General features: G+C 42.9%; 1 protein-coding gene across 1 annotated transcript in view; it reads right to left on the bottom strand.

Moving 5' to 3' along the window:
• IFT56 (intraflagellar transport 56) overlaps window positions 1–25100 on the bottom strand; it is a 45294-nt gene that overhangs the window by 13830 nt on the left and 6364 nt on the right. The window contains exons 2-12 of the mRNA XM_075286338.1: window positions 24806–24943; window positions 20560–20652; window positions 18100–18214; window positions 13623–13672; window positions 11701–11846; window positions 11140–11311; window positions 9323–9397; window positions 9120–9222; window positions 8833–8888; window positions 7447–7500; window positions 6798–6861 (exon numbers count right to left, since the gene is read on the bottom strand). Of these exons, the coding sequence (XP_075142439.1) occupies window positions 6798–6861; window positions 7447–7500; window positions 8833–8888; window positions 9120–9222; window positions 9323–9397; window positions 11140–11311; window positions 11701–11846; window positions 13623–13672; window positions 18100–18214; window positions 20560–20652; window positions 24806–24943 (1066 nt within the window). The remainder of the gene's footprint in view (window positions 1–6797; window positions 6862–7446; window positions 7501–8832; window positions 8889–9119; window positions 9223–9322; window positions 9398–11139; window positions 11312–11700; window positions 11847–13622; window positions 13673–18099; window positions 18215–20559; window positions 20653–24805; window positions 24944–25100) is intronic.

Here is a 25100-nt window from a genome sequence, read left to right on the forward strand (position 1 = left end):
TGTGCTTAGCACACACATTCAGCTCTACTTCATCGGGCTAATAGAATGCATTGGCCAGCGCTGATTGGCCGAATTCCGTACTCTGGCCAATCAGCACTGGCTAATGCATTGTATTGGCTTGATGAAGCAGTGCTGAATGTGTGTGCTTAGCACACACATTCAGCTCTACTTCATCGGGCTAATAGAATGCATTGGCCAATCAGCGCTGGCCAATGCATTCTATTAGCGTGAACTGAGTTTGCACAGGGGTTCTAGTGCACCCTCGGCTCTGCTACATCAGATTGCTACATCTGATGTAGCAGTGCCGAGTGTGCATCAGATGTGTAGTTGAGCAAAACTGACTCAGCACTGCTAAGTCTGCATTCGCATAGGAATGCATTGGCCAGCCTTCGGCCAATCAGCGCTGGCTCTGCCGGAGGAGGCGGAGTCTAAGGTCGGACCTGAATGGAGACTGGTGTGGAGCGACCTTAGACTCCGCCTCCTCCAGCAGAGCCAGCGCTGATTGGCCGAATTCCGTACTCTGGCCAATCAGCACTGGCTAATGCATTGTATTGGCTTGATGAAGCAGTGCTGAATGTGTGTGCTTAGCACACACATTCAGCTCTACTTCATCGGGCTAATAGAATGCATTGGCCAGCGCTGATTGGCCGAATTCCGTACTCTGGCCAATCAGCACTGGCTAATGCATTGTATTGGCTTGATGAAGCAGTGCTGAATGTGTGTGCTTAGCACACACATTCAGCTCTACTTCATCGGGCTAATAGAATGCATTGGCCAATCAGCGCTGGCCAATGCATTCTATTAGCGTGAACTGAGTTTGCACAGGGGTTCTAGTGCACCCTCGGCTCTGCTACATCAGATTGCTACATCTGATGTAGCAGTGCCGAGTGTGCATCAGATGTGTAGTTGAGCAAAACTGACTCAGCACTGCTAAGTCTGCATTCGCATAGGAATGCATTGGCCAGCCTTCGGCCAATCAGCGCTGGCTCTGCCGGAGGAGGCGGAGTCTAAGGTCGGACCTGAATGGAGACTGGTGTGGAGCGACCTTAGACTCCGCCTCCTCCAGCAGAGCCAGCGCTGATTGGCCGAATTCCGTACTCTGGCCAATCAGCACTGGCTAATGCATTGTATTGGCTTGATGAAGCAGTGCTGAATGTGTGTGCTTAGCACACACATTCAGCTCTACTTCATCGGGCTAATAGAATGCATTGGCCAGCGCTGATTGGCCGAATTCCGTACTCTGGCCAATCAGCACTGGCTAATGCATTGTATTGGCTTGATGAAGCAGTGCTGAATGTGTGTGCTTAGCACACACATTCAGCTCTACTTCATCGGGCTAATAGAATGCATTGGCCAATCAGCGCTGGCCAATGCATTCTATTAGCGTGAACTGAGTTTGCACAGGGGTTCTAGTGCACCCTCGGCTCTGCTACATCAGATTGCTACATCTGATGTAGCAGTGCCGAGTGTGCATCAGATGTGTAGTTGAGCAAAACTGACTCAGCACTGCTAAGTCTGCATTCGCATAGGAATGCATTGGCCAGCCTTCGGCCAATCAGCGCTGGCTCTGCCGGAGGAGGCGGAGTCTAAGGTCGGACCTGAATGGAGACTGGTGTGTAGCGACCTTAGACTCCGCCTCCTCCAGCAGAGCCAGCGCTGATTGGCCGAATTCCGTACTCTGGCCAATCAGCACTGGCTAATGCATTGTATTGGCTTGATGAAGCAGTGCTGAATGTGTGTGCTTAGCACACACATTCAGCTCTACTTCATCGGGCTAATAGAATGCATTGGCCAGCGCTGATTGGCCGAATTCCGTACTCTGGCCAATCAGCACTGGCTAATGCATTGTATTGGCTTGATGAAGCAGTGCTGAATGTGTGTGCTTAGCACACACATTCAGCTCTACTTCATCGGGCTAATAGAATGCATTGGCCAATCAGCGCTGGCCAATGCATTCTATTAGCGTGAACTGAGTTTGCACAGGGGTTCTAGTGCACCCTCGGCTCTGCTACATCAGATTGCTACATCTGATGTAGCAGTGCCGAGTGTGCATCAGATGTGTAGTTGAGCAAAACTGACTCAGCACTGCTAAGTCTGCATTCGCATAGGAATGCATTGGCCAGCCTTCGGCCAATCAGCGCTGGCTCTGCCGGAGGAGGCGGAGTCTAAGGTCGGACCTGAATGGAGACTGGTGTGGAGCGACCTTAGACTCCGCCTCCTCCAGCAGAGCCAGCGCTGATTGGCCGAATTCCGTACTCTGGCCAATCAGCACTGGCTAATGCATTGTATTGGCTTGATGAAGCAGTGCTGAATGTGTGTGCTTAGCACACACATTCAGCTCTACTTCATCGGGCTAATAGAATGCATTGGCCAGCGCTGATTGGCCGAATTCCGTACTCTGGCCAATCAGCACTGGCTAATGCATTGTATTGGCTTGATGAAGCAGTGCTGAATGTGTGTGCTTAGCACACACATTCAGCTCTACTTCATCGGGCTAATAGAATGCATTGGCCAATCAGCGCTGGCCAATGCATTCTATTAGCGTGAACTGAGTTTGCACAGGGGTTCTAGTGCACCCTCGGCTCTGCTACATCAGATTGCTACATCTGATGTAGCAGTGCCGAGTGTGCATCAGATGTGTAGTTGAGCAAAACTGACTCAGCACTGCTAAGTCTGCATTCGCATAGGAATGCATTGGCCAGCCTTCGGCCAATCAGCGCTGGCTCTGCCGGAGGAGGCGGAGTCTAAGGTCGGACCTGAATGGAGACTGGTGTGGAGCTATCTTAGACTCCGCCTCCTCCAGCAGAGCCAGCGCTGATTGGTCGAGTTCCGTACTCTGGCCAATCAGCACTGGCCAATGCATTTCTATGGGGAAAAGTTAGCTTGCGAAAATCGCAAACTGACAGGGATTTCCATGAAATAAAGTGACTTTTATGCCCCCAGACATGCTTCCCCTGCTGTCCCAGTGTCATTCCAGGGTGTTGGTATCATTTCCTGGGGTGTCATAGTGGACTTGGTGACCCTCCAGACACGAATTTGGGTTTCCCCCTTAACGAGTTTATGTTCCCCATAGACTATAATGGGGTTCGAAACCCATTCGAACACTCGAACAGTGAGCGGCTGTTCGAATCGAATTTCGAACCTCGAACATTTTAGTGTTCGCTCATCTCTAGTAACAGGCTGTTACTGCTAGCACAGGCTTTGGGCTTGTATGGTACTGCTAGCACAGGCTTTGGGCCTATATGGTAATATCCCAGACCACGTGACATCTGGAACATTATCATACAGGCCCAAAGTCTGCTAGGATTAACATCAGATCCTGGAGAGGTGAGTAACACTGTTTATCATGTTCCCTCACCTCCCCTGGGGCTCCGATTGTCTCACAACAAATTAGCTCATTGAGCCGCGGCATCCGCCTCGCGGTGGCACCCTCTGGTCTAGAACCATTCATTTTGGGCCTACTCCGGAGCGGGAAGCCGTGACTGACAGTCGCGGCAAGCGTATTTTGGTCCCGATTTTGATGCAGCTTCCAGTGGCAAAATCAGGACCAAAATAAGCTATTCTGTCCCCATGTGAACTAGGCCTTAGAATGCAGGGAGAAATAAACAAAACACAAAGATGGAAAAAGTCCAAAGATGGAAAAAGGGGTTGACAGGTCAGCAATATTAAGGTGCTCTGCAGACTGTCTGTATGGAATGCTTATTTGCTCACAATATAGCATTTTTTGAGAGCACTATTTAGTCTGTGAATTATAACATTCTTTATTCCCTGTCAGGGGTTATTACTCAGTAGTTATATACAGGTCACCTTATTTGTTCACCTTATGGTGGTATTATTAGTATTAAAAAACATGTTTTGGCAAGAGCGGAGGAGCTGGTATCCCAGACCCGTTTGGCCGTCTTACTATGCCTTTTCGACTGGCGATATAGAGCTTTGGATAAGCAGTGGGTCTCCTCTCTACCCACCTTCCCTCCCTGCCTTGGGTCCCCTCTCAGTACTGTCCAGCCTCAGTGCAACTTTCTCCACTTGCCTCATACTTCCTGTTGGTTTGGAATTGCGTGTGCAAGTTCACCTCTCTGACCAGGATCCCTGGCCCCCTAAGCCCTCTAATCTGGACCCCTATGTTCCCATCGAACCTATCTGCCCGTTGTTTCCTCTGCCGCTCCACTAAAGACGACGTTAGACTAGGTTCAATTGCTGGGTCAACTCCATTTCCATCCCTTAGTCAGCTCGGTACTTCTACTCCCGACATCCCCCTTTCCTCCAACTCACACCCTCTCCCTTCTCTATGACATTCTCCCGACAGCCGCTACCCCGAGCCTCCCCCCTTATATTAGATCTTGGGACTCTGACCTAGACTTGCGACTATTTTCTGCTGTCAGGGCCCGCTCTTTCTCACTGGTCCACAAGCTGCCGTTGCCTTGCAGTTCCCAGGAAAAAAAACTTTAAAATTCTGACCCACTGGTACTGTTGCCCAGTCCTTCTTCACAAATTCTACCCTGCTGTTTCTGACGTTTGTTGGTGCTGCGGTGAGCTCTTTCTTTCACATCTGGTGGGAATGCAGGGAGATCAAGGCCTTTTGGTCCTCTGTGTTTTCACTGTATGTGAAGGTCAGTCAGTGGTCACTCTCTGGCTCCCTCTCCCCAGCTGGCTCTCCTCCATCTTATCCCAGGCAGGATCTCCGAGGTAAAGGGTGACCTCCTGCGTCACTTCCTCATGGCCGCCAGGACGGTTATCCCCCATAGTACTACGACCCCTTCTCTGACGGAATGGCTTCATAAGTTCCTTCTTATCAGGAGGATGGAGGTTTTGGTCGGGGAAGACTCTGCTGACCCGTCCAAGTTTGATGCCCTCTGGCGGTCATGGGTCGTGTTCTAGGAGCCCACTGAGTTTTCCTCCCTCTTTGCATGAGCCCTCTTGTTCCTGGATCCCCCCTGTTGGCACTCTGAGGCCCTAGTTCCCTCCCTCCCCCTGAAGCTTGCCCTCTGTTCCCTTTTGTCCCTCTTGTGTCTCATCCTTCCCTGTGTTTTTGTATCCTCCATGTTTTTCGTCTTGTTTTTTCTTTTCCTGTGGTCGTTTTGGCCTTGCTGATTTTTTTCTTGATATGCCAGTTCCCGTTGTGACCTTGTTGTATGCCTATGTAGTGGCCCTCAACAGGTCTTTGGCCGATTCTTTATGTATGTTATACCTTTCTTTGTTTTGCTCTGTTCTAAATTTGAAAAAGTTCAATAAAATCTGATCACACCTAAAAAAAAAATGTTTTAAACTAAAAGCACTTAGAAATAGCCTTTATAAAGGCTATTAATAATAATAATAATAATAATAATAATAATAATAAATTTTATTTATATAGCGCCAACATATTCCGTAGCACTGTACAATTAGTAGGGTTCAAATACAGACAGAAAGATGTATTACAAGAAAAGTCATTTCACACAATGGGACTGAGAGCCCTGCTCGCAAGAGCTTACAATCTATGAGGTAGAGGGGGTGACACAAGAGGTAGCAGGGGCGGCATTGCTTATACAGTTGCCAAACAATTTTGTAAGGGCTAGTTCACACGTGGGCAAAGGGGAGGTTTTTGACAGCGGAATTCGCTTCAAAAACCTCTCCTTTAACATGGTGGTCTATGTAGACCACTAGCTTTTTTTTTCCTCCTAGCGTTTTCCGCCTGAAGAAGCGACATGACCTTTCTTCAGGCGGAAAACGCCTGAAGAATTGCATAGAAGTGAATGGGAGGCGAAAACCGCGCGGTAAAAAACCGCGCGGTTTTTTGCAAAAAACCGCGCGGTTTTCGCCTGCAGTTTCTATAGCACATATAGGAAAAAAAAACCCTAGCAAAAACCGCTAGCGAAAACCGCGTCAAAAACCTCGTCAAAAACCGCGTGGAATGCAAAAAACAGCGTCAAAAAAACTCCTCGAGGTTTTTTACCTCGCACAAATAAGCTAGGCGGTTTTCACGTGTGAACTGACCCTAATAGCGGTGATTGTCATTACACAAACATAAAACTTTGAGCCGTCACCAGTCCTGTCCTTTAACATGTGGATGGTGCTTGGACATATAGAGTTAGCCTGAAATGGTATCATATCATGTGGGGTAATGTGGGAGCTGGAACAGAGGAGGGTTACATTTTGGGGATTTTAATGACGGTACGAAAGGGTTTACATTAAGAATTGTGATAGGCCTATCTGAAAAGATTTGTCTTTAATTTCATCTCTTACCTTTATCTTGAAGGTCCACACCGCTGTTTTTGAATTTTGTCTTCTTTCTTCTTTATGCTAATTGTCTCAGAAAGCACAGGGGGTTTTCACCCTGTACTCTCAGCACAGAGTTGTCATTCATCCAGCGCCGCCTTTCTTCTGCTCCGTCGTCCATTCTCCTTCTCTTCTAACAGGAGACCACCGCAAAATGGCGACAAAACATGCGCAGTCGGCTGTTCCATCATCCATTTTGTGGTGGTCTCCTGTTAGAAGAGGAGAAGAATGGATGACGGAGCAGAAGAAAGGCAACACTGATTGGATGACGCTTCTGCTGAGAGCACAGGGGAACGCCCCCTGTGCTTTCTGAGCACAATTAGCATAAAGAAGAAAAGAACAGAAATTCAAAAACAGCAGCGCGGACTTTCAAGATAAAAGTTAGTGATTAATAGCCTTTATAAAGGCTGTTCCTACGTGCTTTTAGTTTAAAACTTGTTTTTTTTTTTTTATTAAATAAACCCTTTAAACACACTAAACAATTATTTATAGGTACAAGTATCTGTAATTGGAGACCAAATTCAAGAGCATGCACAACTTACCGCATTCACTGGCTGATCCACCGACAAGCTGAAAGAACTGCTGGGCAATTTTGAGATGGTCTCTCTAGATGTAAATAAGAAGTATTCATATAATACAAGATAACTACTGTTTAGTTATAAGATGCACTTAGGTTTTAGAGGAAAAATAGGAGAAAAAAATATTTTGAAGCAATTCCTGGACAACCTCAATAAGAATACTGTACCAATGAGCTAATTTGAATATTGACAAAAACAGTGATATCTTGGCAACTGAGGCATAAATTCACAAGGGCAAAGTGCTGTTTATTCAGATAACCCTAAACCAATCTATTTGTGGGCCTAGGTCTACAAGATGGGATCTGGTGACAGACTTCCTTTAATAAAGTGTAGTATTTTTACATATATCTTTACCACAGTGTGTAAGTGCACAAATTCTAGGTACATATCACATATATATTAATATAATACATATGTACATATTTTTGGTGCCCAAAACAATCATTAACAACATGTTTATGTTGGGTCTTATTGGATAAAATATCCTAATACAGATTTTAGTTTTATAACTATAATATTTAAATGGATTAGCTTTCACAGTCAATTCAGACAGCTCTGGATAGTAAACAATAGAAAAAGCACACAAAAGTTATTGTACATTTATTGAACTCACCGAGCCCAATTCTTGGCCTAGTGCTGCATTTACAACACCCTTGAGGATGTATTCCTGTATAATAAAAACATATCTGGGTTATTATCACTTGTAGTATTGTTTGAAATGGATTATTTTTAATTTAGGTACCACCGTAACCCTGGGTTTACATGTGAATCAGTCTCAGTTTGGAGACTTCATTACAGTGACGACCTAAAATCACCAGACGATGAAGTTCATCAAGCTCCATATGTATCTGCTACTTTACCGATTTGTACATCCATTATTCTGATCCTCCGAGGGCCCAGAACAACGGAACCTAGGTGTGCAACTAACGTAAGACTGAGGCTGTGTCTGGTACTGTAGTACAGTCACAATTAAGTAACAGAGTTCAGCTAGGTCTGAGCTGAAGTACCAAACACAGTTGTATGGACTAAAATGGTGCTGTGTTGGCTCTTGCAGTTAAAGGGGTATTCCAGTGACAATAAATTACCACCCCTATCCAAAGAAAAGAGGGTAACTTACTGATCGGTAGTGGTCCTAGTTATGGGACCACCACCATTCATGATGGTTTGAATGAAACAGCAGGTCAAAAATTTGTGCTCCATTAATTTTATTGGGAACAGCCAAAGATGGCCAAGTGCTGCACTTTGACAGTTCTCAGTGGAATGAATAGAGCAGCATGTACGTTTCTAAACAGCCGATCCATACAAATATCCCAATTCTTGTGATTAGTGGAGGTCCCAGTATTGGACCCCCACGAGTGGCAAGTTACCCCTATCCTTTATTAACTTGGATATTGACGTTGTTACCGGAATATCTCTTTAAACCTGAAAACACTTAAAGGGGCTCTATCATTGGGAGAAGTCATTTTTAGATAAGCACTTCCTTGCATAGCCTTTAGAAAGTCTATTTTACACCTACCTTTTATATGTAAATCGCCTCAGTAGTGTTTGAACAAGTCCATTGTTATTCAAATGCTAATGAACTTCGACAGTATCTGTGATCACAGTCTGTTCTATGTGTATGTATAGCAGAGATGAGTCATTAGCACAGCAGCCTCTGCTTACATACACATAGAACAGTGAGACTTTCAGTGCATGGTCGAAATTCATTAGCATATGAATAAAAACGGACTTATTCAAACACTACAGAGGCAATTTACATACATAAGGTAGGTGTGGAATAGCCTTTCTAATGTGCTTATCTAAAAATGTGCTTATCTAAAAATAACTTTTCCCAATGATAGAGCCTCTTTAAAGGAAAAAAACATCAGATTATTGAGAATAATGTGAAATAATGGTTTAGATTTCAGCAAGGGAAGATGAAGGTCAGTTATGAGGAAAACAATAAAAGACTTTTTTTTATGTTTACTCTCTAAAGGACATTGATTTCCTCCATGTGTACCTGTGGGGTGGTTGGTTCCAGGTCTTTGATTAAGTTAAAAGCTTCTTGAACATCATCTAAATAAAAAGAAAATGATGGAAGTTAAACACAGTATTTAATCTACCTAGCTGTATAGATTTTGGTGAGTATCTATGTGATATTTAAGAGGGATTTCACTTTAGACAAGTGTCTTATCCTGAGGATCATGACCCACTGCACTACATCTGTTAGAAAATTTTCTGTCATACGCCTTTTGTATATCAGGAACACACCAGAATAAAAACAACAGTAATTTAACAAATTGTTACCTTGCCTGAGGTAGTAAATTACCAAATTCAATCGTGCCTCTGGAATAACATCAACCAAGGGTGGAAGTACCTGTAAAGCGCCCTCTCCGGCACGAAACACCACCTGACAAAATTGGGACATGTTCATATTATTAACATTTTATTCATTTTCAATGAATAATTTGTATAAGACATCCATAGCCATTCCATCTTAAGCAGCTTACAAGGTTGTGTTTAATCAGCTCCTTGGCAAATTCAAATGAGGTCAATGTATTGTCCATTAAACTTTTTAATTCTGCCTGTAAGAGAAAAAATGAAGAGCAAAAAAAAAAAAATCAGTTTTGTAGGTAAAGCATAGAGTAGTATTTTATCAATATTTCAGCTCTCCTAAACAGTACATTGTGTTTATATACCCGCAAACTCATGCAATCATTATGGATATTGGGGTCTTTGCTGGTCACATGCAACTTTACCAGTGTGGACAGCTATGCACATACCCATCTACGAGTCGCAGACAAGTTGTACAAATGGTTTTGGGTGTGTGCTTGTCTCAGGCTTTCCGTCACATAATACATGTTTCTGTGTAGCCTTAGCTTTAGACTAATCTGTAACAATTACATATAAAATGCTTCTGTGCTTCACCGCTGTTTTTAAGGATACACAGTAAGTGTAAACCCCCAGAATGTTCTTATGAACATACAGTAAGTCTGTCTGTTCCAGGGGTATGCCTTTTATAGTTCCTGGAATAAGAGTGCCAGGCAGTCCAGGCTCTTGCACAGTTCTCATAGGAAGCCAAGATGAATGCACTTCGGCTACGCCGTGCATGTGTTCTACATGCAGCGCATGTGCAATGAAGCAAAGTTTACTGCCCTCTCCTTCACTGGAGAGTGAGCACGGAGTAGGAGCAGCACAAAAAAAGTCCCTTAATACCAGTAGACTCATCTCTCAGTAACTATTAAAATACCCCTGGAGCAGACAAACCTGGAATAGGCGGGTTTGGCACACTAAACCACTTTTGCATGAGGACTTTATTATAGCACATTTATGTGTAATGACTATCAGTCCAACTCCCAGATGCCTAATAAATGTGCAACTGTTGGTGGGACTGCAGGTCAGCAGTATTAAGTCCCAGGAATCAGATCTTCAGTGATCACACACTGATAGTCTACAGTAAAATTGCCCAAACAACTCAGATAAAAGGAGATCTAAAAATGACATTTTGCTATTTTGAATGACCATCATTTAAAAAGTTTACACAATGGCCAACAGGAGATGTCTGTAAATGTAAGCGGACAGGCTGGAAAGTTTTGCCCATGGTAAGCCAAAACTAACTGTATGGCATGATTAGCTGATCATTGGCCATCATGCACAAGCCCAAGGGAATCTTTAAAAATAAAAGGGGTATTCCAGCTCACCACTGCACAACAGGTAAACGTTAGATTGGTAGGGATTAAGGCCTCGTTCACATCTGCGTCGGTAATCCGAACGGACTACTGAACGGGTTTGCAAGCGGTGTGCAGTGAAAGCACATGGAATATAATAGGGTCAGTGTGCTTACTGCGAGATCTCCACAGGGAACATGTGGAGGGAAAGTACTTCACAATCTACTTTTCTGTCCAAATGACTTGTGCGGAGATCTAGCGGCAAGCACACGGACCCCTTTATAGTCTATGGGGTATGTGTGCTTTTACTGCACACCGCTTGCAAATGTGTTCGATAGTCCGTTCAGGGGGTCCCCATGTGGACTCCCCGAACGGATTACCAAACGCAGATGTGAACCAAGGGTAAGAGTGCTGGAAATTCCACTGTTTGCACAGGGCTGTTCCTATGAATGTGAGAGACTACAAACGGAGCAATAGCAGACTTCCTTGATGTAGATGTACATCTGCAGGGAATAGGGATTCCTACTTCTATAGTTTGAAGGGAGTCCACTGTGTTGGACCCCACAGATCTAACCTTCTTCATTGTATAACAAAGGAAAGGTGATAAATGTTTTGGAATACTTCTTTAATTTTATATTTCAGTAAAGAAAAATCCTTACTTCAGCTGCTTTTCCATTATAGAGACGAAAGTGATTACATGCTTTCAGATTAAGAGCGATAGTACTGTCAGGAACCTGTTGTAAATATACTGCAAGGACCTCCTGGGATACATCATAATAATCGAGTTTGTAGTAGCAGAGAGCTACATAGACATTTAATGCCAGGAAATCCCTGTAAATGAGAGCACAATGAAATTCTAAATATACAGAGACAAAGGAGAATTTATTAGTTAGTGTTTCATCAGACCATATCTGTAATCATTTATATATGTGACTGATATATATCTGCATGCTGAGTTTTGCAGTAATCTGACATTTCTGTCTTGGTGAGTAACTTTTTAGTCAATGAATTTACCCTGTTTATGGCATTGAAACCTGAAGCACACCATTATAAATATCATGCTATAAAAAAAAAAATAGAACAGGAGTAGGTGATGTGGATGCTCTATAGTATTCTAAAGAAATTTGGGTACAAAACTGTAGATTCATACGCCAGAAACAATGAAGAAATAATATATTCCTAGGTACATTGATTGTATGATGTCATTGTGCTCCTCTTACCTGTTTTCTAATAATATTCTCTTGTAGATATCTATTGCTTCTTGATAATGAGATCTCATGTAGTGTATGGACGCAAGGCTGAGCTGATCCTCAATAATATCCTGCAAGTTCTGGTGAAAGACCATCAGTTTCTTCTCATCGTTGAACTATGATAAGACGCAAAATGTTTGGTTACAAGACAGACAGTGAAACAATTTTTTTTTTCTGTTAAAATGACACTTACCTTTGTGATCTAAGTAAAAAAAAACCTGGAATTACATACACTTTGGGGGAACTTATCAAGCTCTACACTCCCAAATTTTGTTGTAGAAGTGTTGTATAGTAGAATAATATAATGTTTTGAGCTTACTTGCACCAGAAACTTACAACATTTTGCAATTTTATACAATCATTCCACTTTTGAAAAATGGGTGGGAAGTCAGTAGTTATCCCATCTAGCTGTCTGTACACCAAATTTACCAAATATGACTTTGTAGAAAGACACAAAAAATGTTGCAAGTAACCCCTCGTGACAGAATTGTCCTCAATACGTTACGCTAGGTTCACCCTAGTGTTCGGGTTCCCGTTCTTCAGATCTGATTGGGGACCTGAAAAACGGAAACCCAGTCTGCTTAAAAAGCAGTTACCTGCAGAGACCCATGGACCTCATAGACTATAATAGGGTCTGCCGGGTTTCCACTCGAAGTACTTGCAGGATTTTTCTCTCCTCATTTTTCACGCAGATTCTGGAATAGAATACTGAACAAAGTGTGAGCGATGGTGTGAATCCAGCCTTAGTTAACTTTATCAAAGCAACATTTGATAATTTTGTTGCAAACTACATCACTACTGATGGAAGCGCTTACTGCACTTCTAGATTGCAAGGACTGCCTGGTAAGTCAAGCAGGATATCAAAGGTTGAAGTAAAGATGACGCCCATGGCTGTGTGTATGTTCATCCGTGCTGAGTAGCACCACTTTGTGAGGTGCACAGTCATGCACATTATTAGAATCACTCTCCTAATATTTTTGGGGTTTGGGGAGGGGGGAATTTGGGCTTACCTTATGGAGAGCTCCGCTGGCTTCTCCTTCCTACAAGACCCTGCTGCGCAGTTTCTGCACGAACATAAGGGGCAGAGTTGTGGCTAATGGGGGAGAGTTCCCTCTTCAGGGGATGAAATGACAAGCCATAACAGAATGCTCAAGCGGCTGCAAATTACTTGCATCCGTTTACATACAAAACTAAATAAATTGAAAACAAGTCGTTGTGGATCTGTTGTTATTAAAGGACAGAAAAGCATGGTATGGTAGTACATGCGTTTCTGTTCATTTGAAATAACGGACAGGGGCATACATAACGGAATGTTTTATTTTTAATTGGATGCAATGAGTCTGCTGACTGACACATTGCTATAAAAATGTATCAGTCAGCCAGACCCGTATAATGTGATGTGAAAGGCCCCTTAGAGATTTACAGTCACGGACTGGCTGTGACTGGCTTCAAAAAGTAACTAAACATCAAATCAGCAGCCTAAATAGCACTAGCACCGCTAGGAAAATTGGCACAGAAGTAGTGCCACACCGATGCTACTGCTATTCAGTGGAGGCTGCTGATGGAAGGTCATGTGACCAACCTATCCAGGACTGCTATATATACTACCTGGGGAAACAAGGCATCGGTGCTGGTGATAAAAGAACTTGTGATCAGTAAGTCACATCACAGGTTTATTCCGGGACAGTTTCAAAAGTAATTCAGTCTCAGACCCCTTTAAGGGACACCAAGAAAGAAGGCAAAAAGAGGATGTAAAGTGTAAGCATCTATTGGTTGGTGAGGTACTGGGAAATCCAGGGTAGAGCCAAGTTTGTGATGCCAAGGAATGAGAGAGTTGGAAAAGGATGGAGTGGTAGACTATAATAAAATAAAAATACAACTAGATTTAATACCTTATGAGCTAAGTGGAAAAGCAAGCGATTCTGCAGGTGGCTTTTAGGAGCTGAAAAATAATTGCAAACAAAAATTAAAATGAATTACTGTAATAGAACAAATGATATAGTAGAACAAAGGAAAGGAACGACAATAAATACTTACACAGGACTGCATTTGTATTTTCATGAACAATATTAAAGATATCAAGAAACTGGACAAAAAAATTAAACTTAACATAAAATGTCAAGGTACCTGCCCTAAAACATATCTACATCCTCTTACTAAAGGGATGGGGTGTGAAGTAGGGGGCAGGGCTTATCTCCGTTCCTTTATGTTCAGATTTTGTATTTTTGAGGTACTCTCCATAGTTACACTAATATCAGAAGATGGTGGAGTAGCTGAGAAGAAATGTGCGATCCACCGCTTTCTGGTATTAGAGCAGCTAAAGCCTCAGTGCCTCAGAAACCCTGTCAGGGGGCATTCACACGGAGTAAAGTGGCCCTGATTCTGCCACGATAACTCGTGGCAGAATCAGCGCTGATAAAAAGACTCCCATTGCGTTCAATGGGTTCCGTCTTCCGCACAGAACACATTGAACTCAATGGGAAGGTTTTTATCTGCGCTGATTCTGCTGCGAGTTATCGTAGCAGAATCAGAGCCACTTTATTCCATGTAAATGCCCACTCAGGCTGAAGATTCAACGTCTGAGACTCTCAGCAATCATGGACTCTCTAGTGCTCTCGAGTGCCACAGCTGTGTGCATGGTCCACACCAAACCATTCACTTTTATTGGAATTTTGGGTTGTTGATCTTTGGCAGTCCTATACTAGTGAACAGATATGTGGTCAAGCATTTGCACCACTGCTTCATTCATATCGAACAACCAGAGGCAACTGCAGACCCCTCTTCTTGTTGACATCGCGTGGGGAAGGAGAGGGGGACGACAGTAGACAGAATCCCAGTGAGGTGACCAAATTTATAATAAAAAAAAAACCTACTCACCTGTATTTGGTGCCCTCCCAGCGCAGTCTAGTCATTCTGCTGGGATGTGTTCTTGAAGTGAAACTTGTCGCCGGCTGTGATCCCTTCTCCTGAAGCTGCTCATTGGCCTCAGAGTTATCAGGAAGTGACTGCAGGACATCACAGGTAGTGACATCATGTGTCCTTCGCTTAGGCTGCTGATTGGACTCAGCGGTCACTTGCAGTTGTGACTTCCGCTGGTAGAGAACAATGTACCAACAGCACTGGACCGCACTAGGAGGCATCGCAGCACCAAGGAAAGGCAAGTATGATATATATATATATTTTTTTTTAGTTATGCTTTAAGGGATCTTTCATGCTTCAAATTGTATTCCTCTTCATTCTCCAGCCTGGAGGGATGCCACGGCAGGGCACTGGCATTCTATCGTGACTTTCCAGCATGGATTAGGCCCTAGAAGAATTGGCCTAATCAGCTGACTGACTCAAGCCGCGGACCCTGTGTCTGAATCAGCCATCCAATCCATGGCAAGACCATGCAAGACACTTATTTTTTTCTGTGGCCTGCTCTGATTTCTGTCTCTTATTAAAAAACAACGGGAGGCAGAAACAGGGCGGGATCTGTCACTGATTTTTGGGGCAGAATTTGCCTGAAAATTAGCAGCAGATTTCATCATGTGAACAGGACCCAAGGTGATTCTGTCATAGAATATTAAAAGAGTTTTCTCAACATACAATGTGGATAATCCATCTGCACAGTAACTGTGACTTCACCCACCTCCTGTGTGCCCTCTCTTTGAACATCTGCACCCCCATAGTGCCATTATATTTTCAGGTTACAGTGGCCAAAATGGGAGTACCATGGAGCATGTGACGGTCTGCTTCACCAATAACAGGTGCTCCTTGCTCCGTGTGCTCCTAACTGCTGCCCTGGCCATGACTCCTAACAGAAATGATTCATGGACTGCACATGCTCCACCAGATAGGACGGCACATACATGGTTATGTAACATGAGCAAAAACTAGATTCTCCAAAGTACTTTTATATAATAATATGATGATTTTTTTGTGGTTATACTACTTTAAGAGCAGTTATAAGAAGTTGTCTAATGAGGTCAGAAAAAAAAAAAATCAATTCTAGCATTCAAAAAGCCAACAAACATGGTGACCTGGAGATTTTTTCCAAGCAGAGTAACTCAAATCTTGACCAGTGAGCTGTACTGTACAATATATTTAACATGTACAACATTTAACTTCTTTTTTGGAGAACCCTGGTAAAATCGAACATCGCCTGGGACCTGAAAAGATTAAAAGTTTCCCTTTTTGGCAGCACCTGGAGTTCGGTGATAGGCAAAGGCAAGTAATCACCAATTGTCTGAACTACTCACAAAAAGAAGTTATCCCACAAGCCTACAGGTAACAAAGCACACTGCTCCATATAGAAGATGCCACTAACTTATTAACTTTGGACTACTGGATGGAGCGGACTGTAACTGTTCTGACCTATATAAGCACAAGAGATGAAACCAGTTACAATACTCAGTAATATTCTGTGTGGCACTACCAGATGGGTCCAGGGATACACAGAAGGCAGACAATGATGCACTTGATGATACCAGAGGCTTCTATATCACAAAGAGGGAGCAAGTGTCTGCAACTGAGGGACAAGGGTAACCATAATCAACTATTGACATTAGCTGTGCTATCAGAAACTTCATGGAAAGCAATAAATATGCTCATAGTCATATCCCTCAGTTATTTCAAGTGAAAAAAAGACAACTTAAACTCCTGTTGAGGGTTCTACACAAACTTATCACTCTTTCAAAGTAAAAGAAAGCTGTATCTCTAGTGCTAACTGATAGGGTGCTTTCACACGGAGTAAAGTGCCGCGTGATGTGGCACGTATATGCCTCGTGAGATTTTGCGGGCCGTATACGCTCCAATTGATTTCAATGGGAGCCGGGATCGTATACGTGGCGCTATTTTGCGGCCGTGATTTTGCGGGCGCAAAACAGCGCCGCGTATACGATCCCGGCTCCCATTGAAATCAATCGGAGCGTATACGGCCCGCAAAATCTCACGCGGCGTATACGTGCCACATCACACGGCACTTTACTCCGTGTGAATGCACCCTTAGAAGGTATTACTTTAAATAGGCCTTGGGACCCAACTAGAATGTAAGTCAAACCAGACCCTCATCTGCAGAAAACTGTTAAGGAGAGTATGTCCTTCATCAGTACATAGAAGAATACTACACTCAGTGGCCAAAAGTCACGGGAAGGCATGTCCCAGTGTCGGATATGACGCTCAAGCAGTGTGACGCAATGCGGCCTATGGCGGTAGTGTCGCCAGGATATATCAGCAGTCTGATGCAGACACTTGTCTCGTAGACATGGCAGCACGTCACAAGTTAAGTGACTTTGAATGTGGGATGATAATCAGTGCAAGACGCATTGGGCATAGTATTTTGCAGATTACCTGGGAATTTGGGTTTCCGAGGTTGACGGTGTCTCGGGTGGACAAGACAATATTGGAAGCCACGTAAACCCACCCGTCGACCACAAGTGTTCAATGAGCGGACGTCACATTACCTCCGCAGAGTTGTATAGGGCTCTCGACGGTCTACTGTGGGTCAAATTGCCGCCAATTTCAATGTGGGGCGCCAGGACCCTATTTCCACCAGGACTGTGCGCCAAGAACTCCTCATAGGCTTCAACAGTTGACGCCCGACCCATGTCCCTTTGCTGATGCTGCAACACAGAGCTCGAAGACTGGCAAGGGCCCGCCACCATCGTCATTGGACCATGGAACAGGGGCGGCATGTGGCATGGTCTGATGAATCACCGTTCCAGTTGTACAGAGCCAATGGGCATGTGAGACTGTGACATATGCCCCATGCACCATTGATCCTGCATCCCAACAGGGCGTGTCCAGGTGGAGATGGCTCCGTCATGGTCTTATCCGTGTTCACATGGTTGCAATTGGGCCCCATTGTCCAGGTGCAAAAATCAATGACCAATGTTTGATACGTGCAACTTATTGCAGACCCCTTTCTGGTGTTCAAGTTCCCTGATGGGGATGCTGTGTACCAACAGGACAATGCAACATGTCATTGCTCGTTGGTGGCACGGGACTTGGCTTAATGAACACACCAGTGACCTCACAACCCTCGAATGGCCTGCCCACTCGCCTAACCTCAACCACATAGAGCATTTATGAGATGCTGTGGATACCAGTGTCCGCTCCAGTGTCCAATGACACAAAATACCAAACGCACCAGTGGAATCATATTTTCATCTTGAGGAGAATTTATACAAAGATTTATTACACATTGTGCACCTTTAAAGTAAATTAGGCTCATGGAAATTATCAAGAAAAAAGGCACATGCCACAAGAAGAGCACATAAAAGGATGAAAATAACACCCCCATGGATTGCTACCTAGTAACAGGTGGGACTGTTAGAGAGCCCATTTTTATACCTTTTCACCTTTCATAAAGTGTTTTATCTCCCTTACCTTTATTGGCAGCCTCCTCAGCTTCTTTATACATTCCCAAAAAAAAGTATGTACAAGCTAAGTTCACCCAAACATCAGGATTACATCCATCCTGTTGGCTCACATGCTTGAACACCTAGTAAATGACAAATGTTAAATGTATTATAACAAGTCATGAGGCAGGTTTTATCATTCTATAGAAGCAGTTTTCAACTGTTTGCATGTAATGACAGGTTTGACTTCTGACGCTAGGTTCACACTAGCGCCCGGAGTCCATTCTCAGCTTTCCGTCTTCTGCATGCAGAAGATGGAAAGCAGTCAGACCGGGCCCGGCTGTGAGTGCCCGTGAGCGTTTTATGCTCTCCGCCGTGAAACCAGTTTTTTTAAAATTGGACACAGAGTACTGTATGTCCGACTCTGTGTCCGATTTAACAAAAAAACTGTTTCGCGGCGGAAAGCATAAAACGCTCACGGGCACTCACGGCCGGACATCTTTCAAACCCATTCAAATGAATGGGTGAGAGAGACTCCTGAAGGTTTCCGTCTCCTGCTCTGTTTTGTGCAGGAAACAAAAACCTGCATGAACGGAGACCGGGTGCAGATGTGAACAAGCCCTGACAAGGGATTGTCCCCTAATTAAATATGACATTTCTATGTTAGAAGCTTGTATGGCCAGCACCATAATGCACTATAATGCACTCCACCATCCATGTACCACGTTAGGTGGATATTCTGAGAGCAAATGTAAAGGACAACATTGGGATCACAAGAAATATTTTACTGTAATATCCAGGCACTTCTATAATGATTAAAGGGGCTCTATCATTGGGAAAACTCATTTTTAACTAGGCACATACTTGCATAGCCTTTAGAAAGGCTATTCCATTCGTACTTTTTGTATGTTAATCCCCTCAGTCATTTTTGAGCTCGCTTTTATTCATAGGCTAATCAGCCAGCAACGAGCACCGGAAGTCCCAGTGAACACTATCTGCTGTGTGTGTGAGAGCAGAGAGGTGGCTGCTGTTAATGACCCATCAGCCTTCCCTGTTCTCACACACACAGCAGACAGTGCTCACTGAGACTTCCAGGTGCACGCTGGAGGCTAATTAGCATGCATAAAAGCAGGCTCATTCAAAAATGACTGAGGTGATTAACATACAAAAGGTATGTGTGGAATAGCCTTTCTAAAGGCTATATAAGTATATTTTTAGTTAAAAATGAGTTCTCCCAATGATAAAGCACCTTTAAAAAGCAAAGGTTGATTAATTTAGTGTGTACTAACAGTAAAAATGTAACATTTAAATTGTAGGAGAACTTCTTTAGTTACATAGAAAAATGTATAAAGTGACTGTTCTGTTAGTCTAAGAATGGGACTCCATTCACATCTCTCCATTCACTTTATGTGACTTCAGAAAATCATATGTTGTGCAATTTATTGTAGAGAGATTCTGAACTATATGTGTATCATAGTTTATTTCTCCTTTTTTTTCTTTAGTATTGTTTTTAAAACATTATTGAATTTTATTTTAAATATTTTATTTAAGTGTGAATGTCATTACTCCATTGCTACTCGATCAATCAAAAGGAGTATAACTGAATAACCAAAGATCTAAAAAGTATGGAAATAAATATGTGCCTTTACATGGACACTGTATTTCAGCCTCACTCATGTTAAAGAACTGGGATATAATACCAGTTCTTTAACAGAGCTACACATACACACAGAGCTACACATATACACGTGTACAAAATTATTGGAATCCCTCGTTTAATGAAAGAAAAACCCACAATGGTCACAGAAATATCTGACAAAAGTAATAATGAATAAAAATTCTATGAAAACGAATAAATGAATGGCAGACATTGCTTTTCAACCATGGAATGCCCCCCCCCCCATTACTAGTCTATGGATGAGTACTATCAGGAGTAGGGGAGGCATTCCGCACCACTTAGGGTCATGGTTGGGCAGTAAGGAACACCCCCTCTCACAGTACATCACAATAGACGCTACTGTGAGGAAGAGCGTTCCTGACAGACAGAGCTATGGTAACGGCACTAATAGCTCTTCAGCGGTGGCACAGAACGGGAAAGCCGATTTCAGTGCACTGTTTGCTTTCTAGCGGTGTCTTACACCGCATGTGCCCGGGGACATGAAAGGTCCTCTTTAACTTAATATTTTGTTACACAACCTTTGGAGGCGATCTCTGCAATCAAACAATTCCTGTAACTGTCAATGAGACTTCTGCACCTCTCAACAGGTATTTTGACCTCCCCTGAAATGGGGCAATTGGCATAATCCTCATGGTTTTTTTTGCCTTCCTCTGGATCAACACTATAGGGGATTGTAGACTCATGTCTTTATCCAACCTCATCTACTATGTAACTGTGTAACTATCATGATATTTTCTTATTAAGATATCTATTATCATTTGCAAAATGTTATTAATTAAACTCTGCATTAGTGGACTGGGCATGCCTTACCTCCAGAGCTTTCTTGTAGTCACCCAGATGAAATGAACAGTACCCAATCCACAAATCTGTGTCATCTTCACTCTCTCCAACATGGCGTTTAAACTATGAAGAAAAGTGCATACAAATTCATGTTTAAGAGATGTCTGACTTTCAACTGTACAGCCCCACAGAGTGATCTATACAATGATAATGATATTTATTTAAATAGCACCAACATATTCTGTAGTGAGGATATATAATAAGAACAACAATTATATAAACAGTAGACTTAAGATGTTTTATATGCAGCATTTATCTTAACCAGGGCTCTATCATTGGCAAAAGTCATTAATCATATCCTTGCACAGCCTTTAGAAATGCTATTTCACACGTACCTTTTGTATGTTAATCGCCTCAGCAGTGTTTGAATAAGTCTGTTTTTACCCATATGCTAATTAACTTCTCCCTGTGTACAAGAAGTTGTCAGCCAGCTCTCCTCTCCCTGCTGTGGCTATGTATGAGAGCAGGGAGGAGTCAGCAGCAGCCTGTGCTGTATATACAGAAGACAGTGCATGAAGAGACTTCCAGGGTGTATGGAGAGGCTAATTAGCATATGAATATAAAAGGACTTATTCAAAATCTACTGAGGCAATTTACATACAAAAGGTAAGTGTGGAATAGCCTTTCTAAAGTATGTGATTCGTTAAAAATGACTTTTTCCAATGATAGAGCCCCTTTAACCAAAGTGCACTTACACGTGGCATGATTATGACCTTCACTCTTCTTCTCATGATACAGGCAGCGCCGCACCTCCCATGAGGCGACCTGAACCGATCGCTTCAGGCAGCGCTATGCCAGGGCCCCAGGGAGGGCGGTATTTTTGCTTACCTAAGCCAGTCCAGGACAAGCTGTCCTGGACTGGCTTAGCTCCGAGCGGTGAATTGGGGAGGCTGCTGGAGCAGCGCTTTCTGGCGGCTTTCTGTCGTTTGCCTTGGGCGGCGAAAGGGGCAGGTTCACCCCTGGATACAGGTATATGATCTTCTATTCCACCCAACTCTGCCTGCTGTTGTGCATCTCCCTTCAACTCCTTCTGTAACATTATATGGTATATGATCTTCTATTCCACTCAACTCTTACTGATTACTGAACTGAATTGCTGATTATCTTAGCATTTCATCCAGGCTGCATTTTTGCACTTCCATGTGTTCTTATCTGTACTTAGTGTCAGTTTTTTGATTTTATGGTTGTTTCTGGACAGTGTGTACTTGTATCAACATAGCCCAGTCTCCTTATGTGTCACAGTTTGTACATATGAAACATTTCCAATGCATGGGGGCATTTTCTTATGCAGCATCCATCTTAACCAAAGTGCACTTACATATGGCACTTAAAGGGGTTGTCCCATCTCAAGGATCCTATCTATACTGGTAGCTTATGTAAATTGAAGCCTTTTTCTAAATATACTGCTTTAGAAATTCTGCTTTGTTTGCCTGGTATGTGAATTTATTCCTCCTACTGTTTACACAGCGTTGCTATAACCACAGACCTATATGACAAGTGACATTACTCACTCACTCCTCTCACTCCTCCACTCACTCACTCCTCATTAGCTTCAGCTAATTGGAGATTGCTGATAATCTCTCTATGTAAACACACAGATAACAGCCCATTCTGTAGAAGAATCTGCATATTATCTAATCTAAAGAAAAAAAAGAAAAACTCAAAAACAGCAGCGCCAACCTTAAAGATAAAGGTAAGAGATGAATAGTCTTTATAAAGGCTATACCTACTTGCTACTAGTTTAAAACCAGTATAGAATCCCTTTAAACACATGGTATCATGGAGCTGCACTGTCACTAACTATCTTAGCAATTGTCTTCCTTACAGACCACTCCTCCATCTTTACCACCAGTGCACACTATCCTTGTCAGTCCCTCTCTTCTTGCTTCTCCCATGTACACCTCTTACACACTTTTGACTCTCTTTAACCACCCCAATTCCTTTACTTCTTTTAGCAGTGAAACCAAACATAAGCGCCCACATAAATCACTGAACCACCTTCTGTCTGTCCATTTTACTCCTCCTAGCTGCTGGGGACATCTCTCCAAACCTTGGCCCTTCTTATTTCACTAACTTTTCCTCTTCCTGCACACATAGAAGGCCTACAAACCTCATCAATATTTACCATGTTCCTTCTCCTCATCTTTCCGCTGTCTCTTTTAAACGTTCTCTCTGGAATGCCCACTCATTGTGTAACAAACTAGAATATATTAATGACTTATCCTCAGAAAATCCCTCAGCCTGCTCACCCTTACTAAAACTTGGATCCAGCAGTCAGATACGGCCTCCCCTGCTGCTCTGTCTCATGATGGCCTACAATTCTCACACACCTCTAGGCCTGACAACAGGCAGGGTGGTGGAGTAGTGTTACTTCTGTCGCCACTGTGCATTTTTCAGATCATTCCACCGGTACCCTCACTCACATTCCCCTCATTTGAATTTGTCCATGCTATCAGGCTTTTCCGCCCACTCTCCTTACATGTAGCCATGATCTACCGTCCGCCTGGCTCACCCTACCTATTTCTGGACCACTTCGCTTCTTTGCTTCCCCTCTTTTTAATCCAGTGAAATTCCTACCCTCATCATGGGTGACTTTAACATCCCTATTGACACCCCTGTCTCCCCAGATGCCTCACAATTTATTTCAATTAACCACTTTTTTTGGTCTTTCACAACGTTCCTCTTCGGTTAAACATGTAGATGGCAACACAATTGATCTTATCTTCCATTGCCTCCTCACAGTTTCTAAATTTACTCTTGTCTGCCGCTCTCTGATCATAACCTTCTATCTCTCACCATCGGTGCTCTCTCCCCTTCACAGGATACATCTACCAATCATACAAATAGGAATTTGCGTGCTATTAACACCCAGCACCTCTCAGACATTCTACAGTCCTCTCTATCCCCATCTCCTCAATCTCCTCTCCCAATATGGCCACCAGTCACTATAATGAAAACCTTAATACCCTCCTCTGTTCCTGCTCCCACATTACCCCACATGATAGGATACCATTTCAGACTAACTTTATATGTCCAGGCATCATTCTGCACAGAAAAGGACACAACTGGTGACGGCTCATACAGTTTTATGTTTGTGTAATGACAGTAACCTCTATTACAAAATTGTCTGACCACTGTATAAGCAATGCTGCCCCTGCTACCTCTTGTGTCACCCCTCTACCTCATAGATTGCAAGCAGGGCCCTCTGTCCCATTGTGTGAAGTAACTATTTCTGTCTGTACTTTAACCCTACAAATTGTACACTGCTGCGGAATATGTTGGCAATATATAAATATATTGTATGTATATGTAACATGTTAATTCTATGGTTTAAAAAAAGCTCCATCTAGTAGATGCTGCATATACTGCATTTGTTTTGTCCAATGACCATAACCATAAGACATATTGGCAGATATCTGTTAGCTACATTCAGTAGATTCAGAGTGATGATTACAAGCTTTTACTTCTTGAAAATAATCATCTGAACATGATAAAAGTCTATCAAGAGGGGAGGAAGGAGAAATGAGCAGGATGTGCAAGAGGTATGAGATGAAAGCTAGGTCCAGGGTGATGCTTGAACTTTCTACGACAAAAAATGCACTTTATTCATAGTACATTCAGTACTTCTCTCTATATGTCCTGCATGGTCCAGGTTGTTTCTGAGTGAGAGAGAGATGGTAATGATACAGATTCTACTTTACTTACTGTGTGCATTATAAAAAAGCTAGCCTCCATCCACAATTTCACAGAGAACTACAAATTCCAGATATAGTAAGCAAAGGAGAAAACTACTAGGTTTTACTCCTCATGTACACACACTTACACAACAGCCTGACCTGAAGAGTCATATGAATCAAAACTTATGCTTTAAAAGTTCATGAAGTACTCTGTTGCACGATGTTAAAATAAAGTCAAAGATAAAATAGGTGTGGGTGTATTCACAACACGTTTTCAGACTCTGTTTAGCGGGTCAGTTTAAGGGATCCACTATGAAAAGATGTAAACAGATGACAGAGATCAGGTGTAAAAAAACTGATCAACTGTTGTCCTATAGTTTTTTATCAGACGCAGAACATAGCAGGCTATATTTTTGTGTGCGATAAAAACAGACTTAAACTGACCCCTTCTTTTAGTTATTAGTGGTCTGTTAAACAGATTTGCTAAACACATTCAGAAAAGGTGATGAGAATGTACGTTAAAATGAGTAGGACCCTACCTCCAATAGTGTTATTGCTCCAGTAAAGTCCCGTTGGGTTAGCAACTCATCCAGTTTGGGAACTTTCTTTCCCTTTTTTTTGTTTTTATCAGCTTGCTGTAGATCACTGCCGACGGCAGGTTTTGCCCTTGATAACATCTGAAAATGAAAAGAGACTTATTTAGTATCTATACATCCTACTAATATTAAAGATGTGAAAGTTTGGATGTTTGTGTGTTTGTTCTTCAATCACACAAAAAAGGCTGAACGGATTTGGATGAAATTTGGTAAACAGATAGTTTGTAAGCTCATTTAA

The sequence above is a fragment of the Leptodactylus fuscus genome, chromosome 9, assembly GCF_031893055.1.
Source record: "Leptodactylus fuscus isolate aLepFus1 chromosome 9, aLepFus1.hap2, whole genome shotgun sequence".
NCBI classification, from domain to species: domain Eukaryota; kingdom Metazoa; phylum Chordata; class Amphibia; order Anura; family Leptodactylidae; genus Leptodactylus; species Leptodactylus fuscus.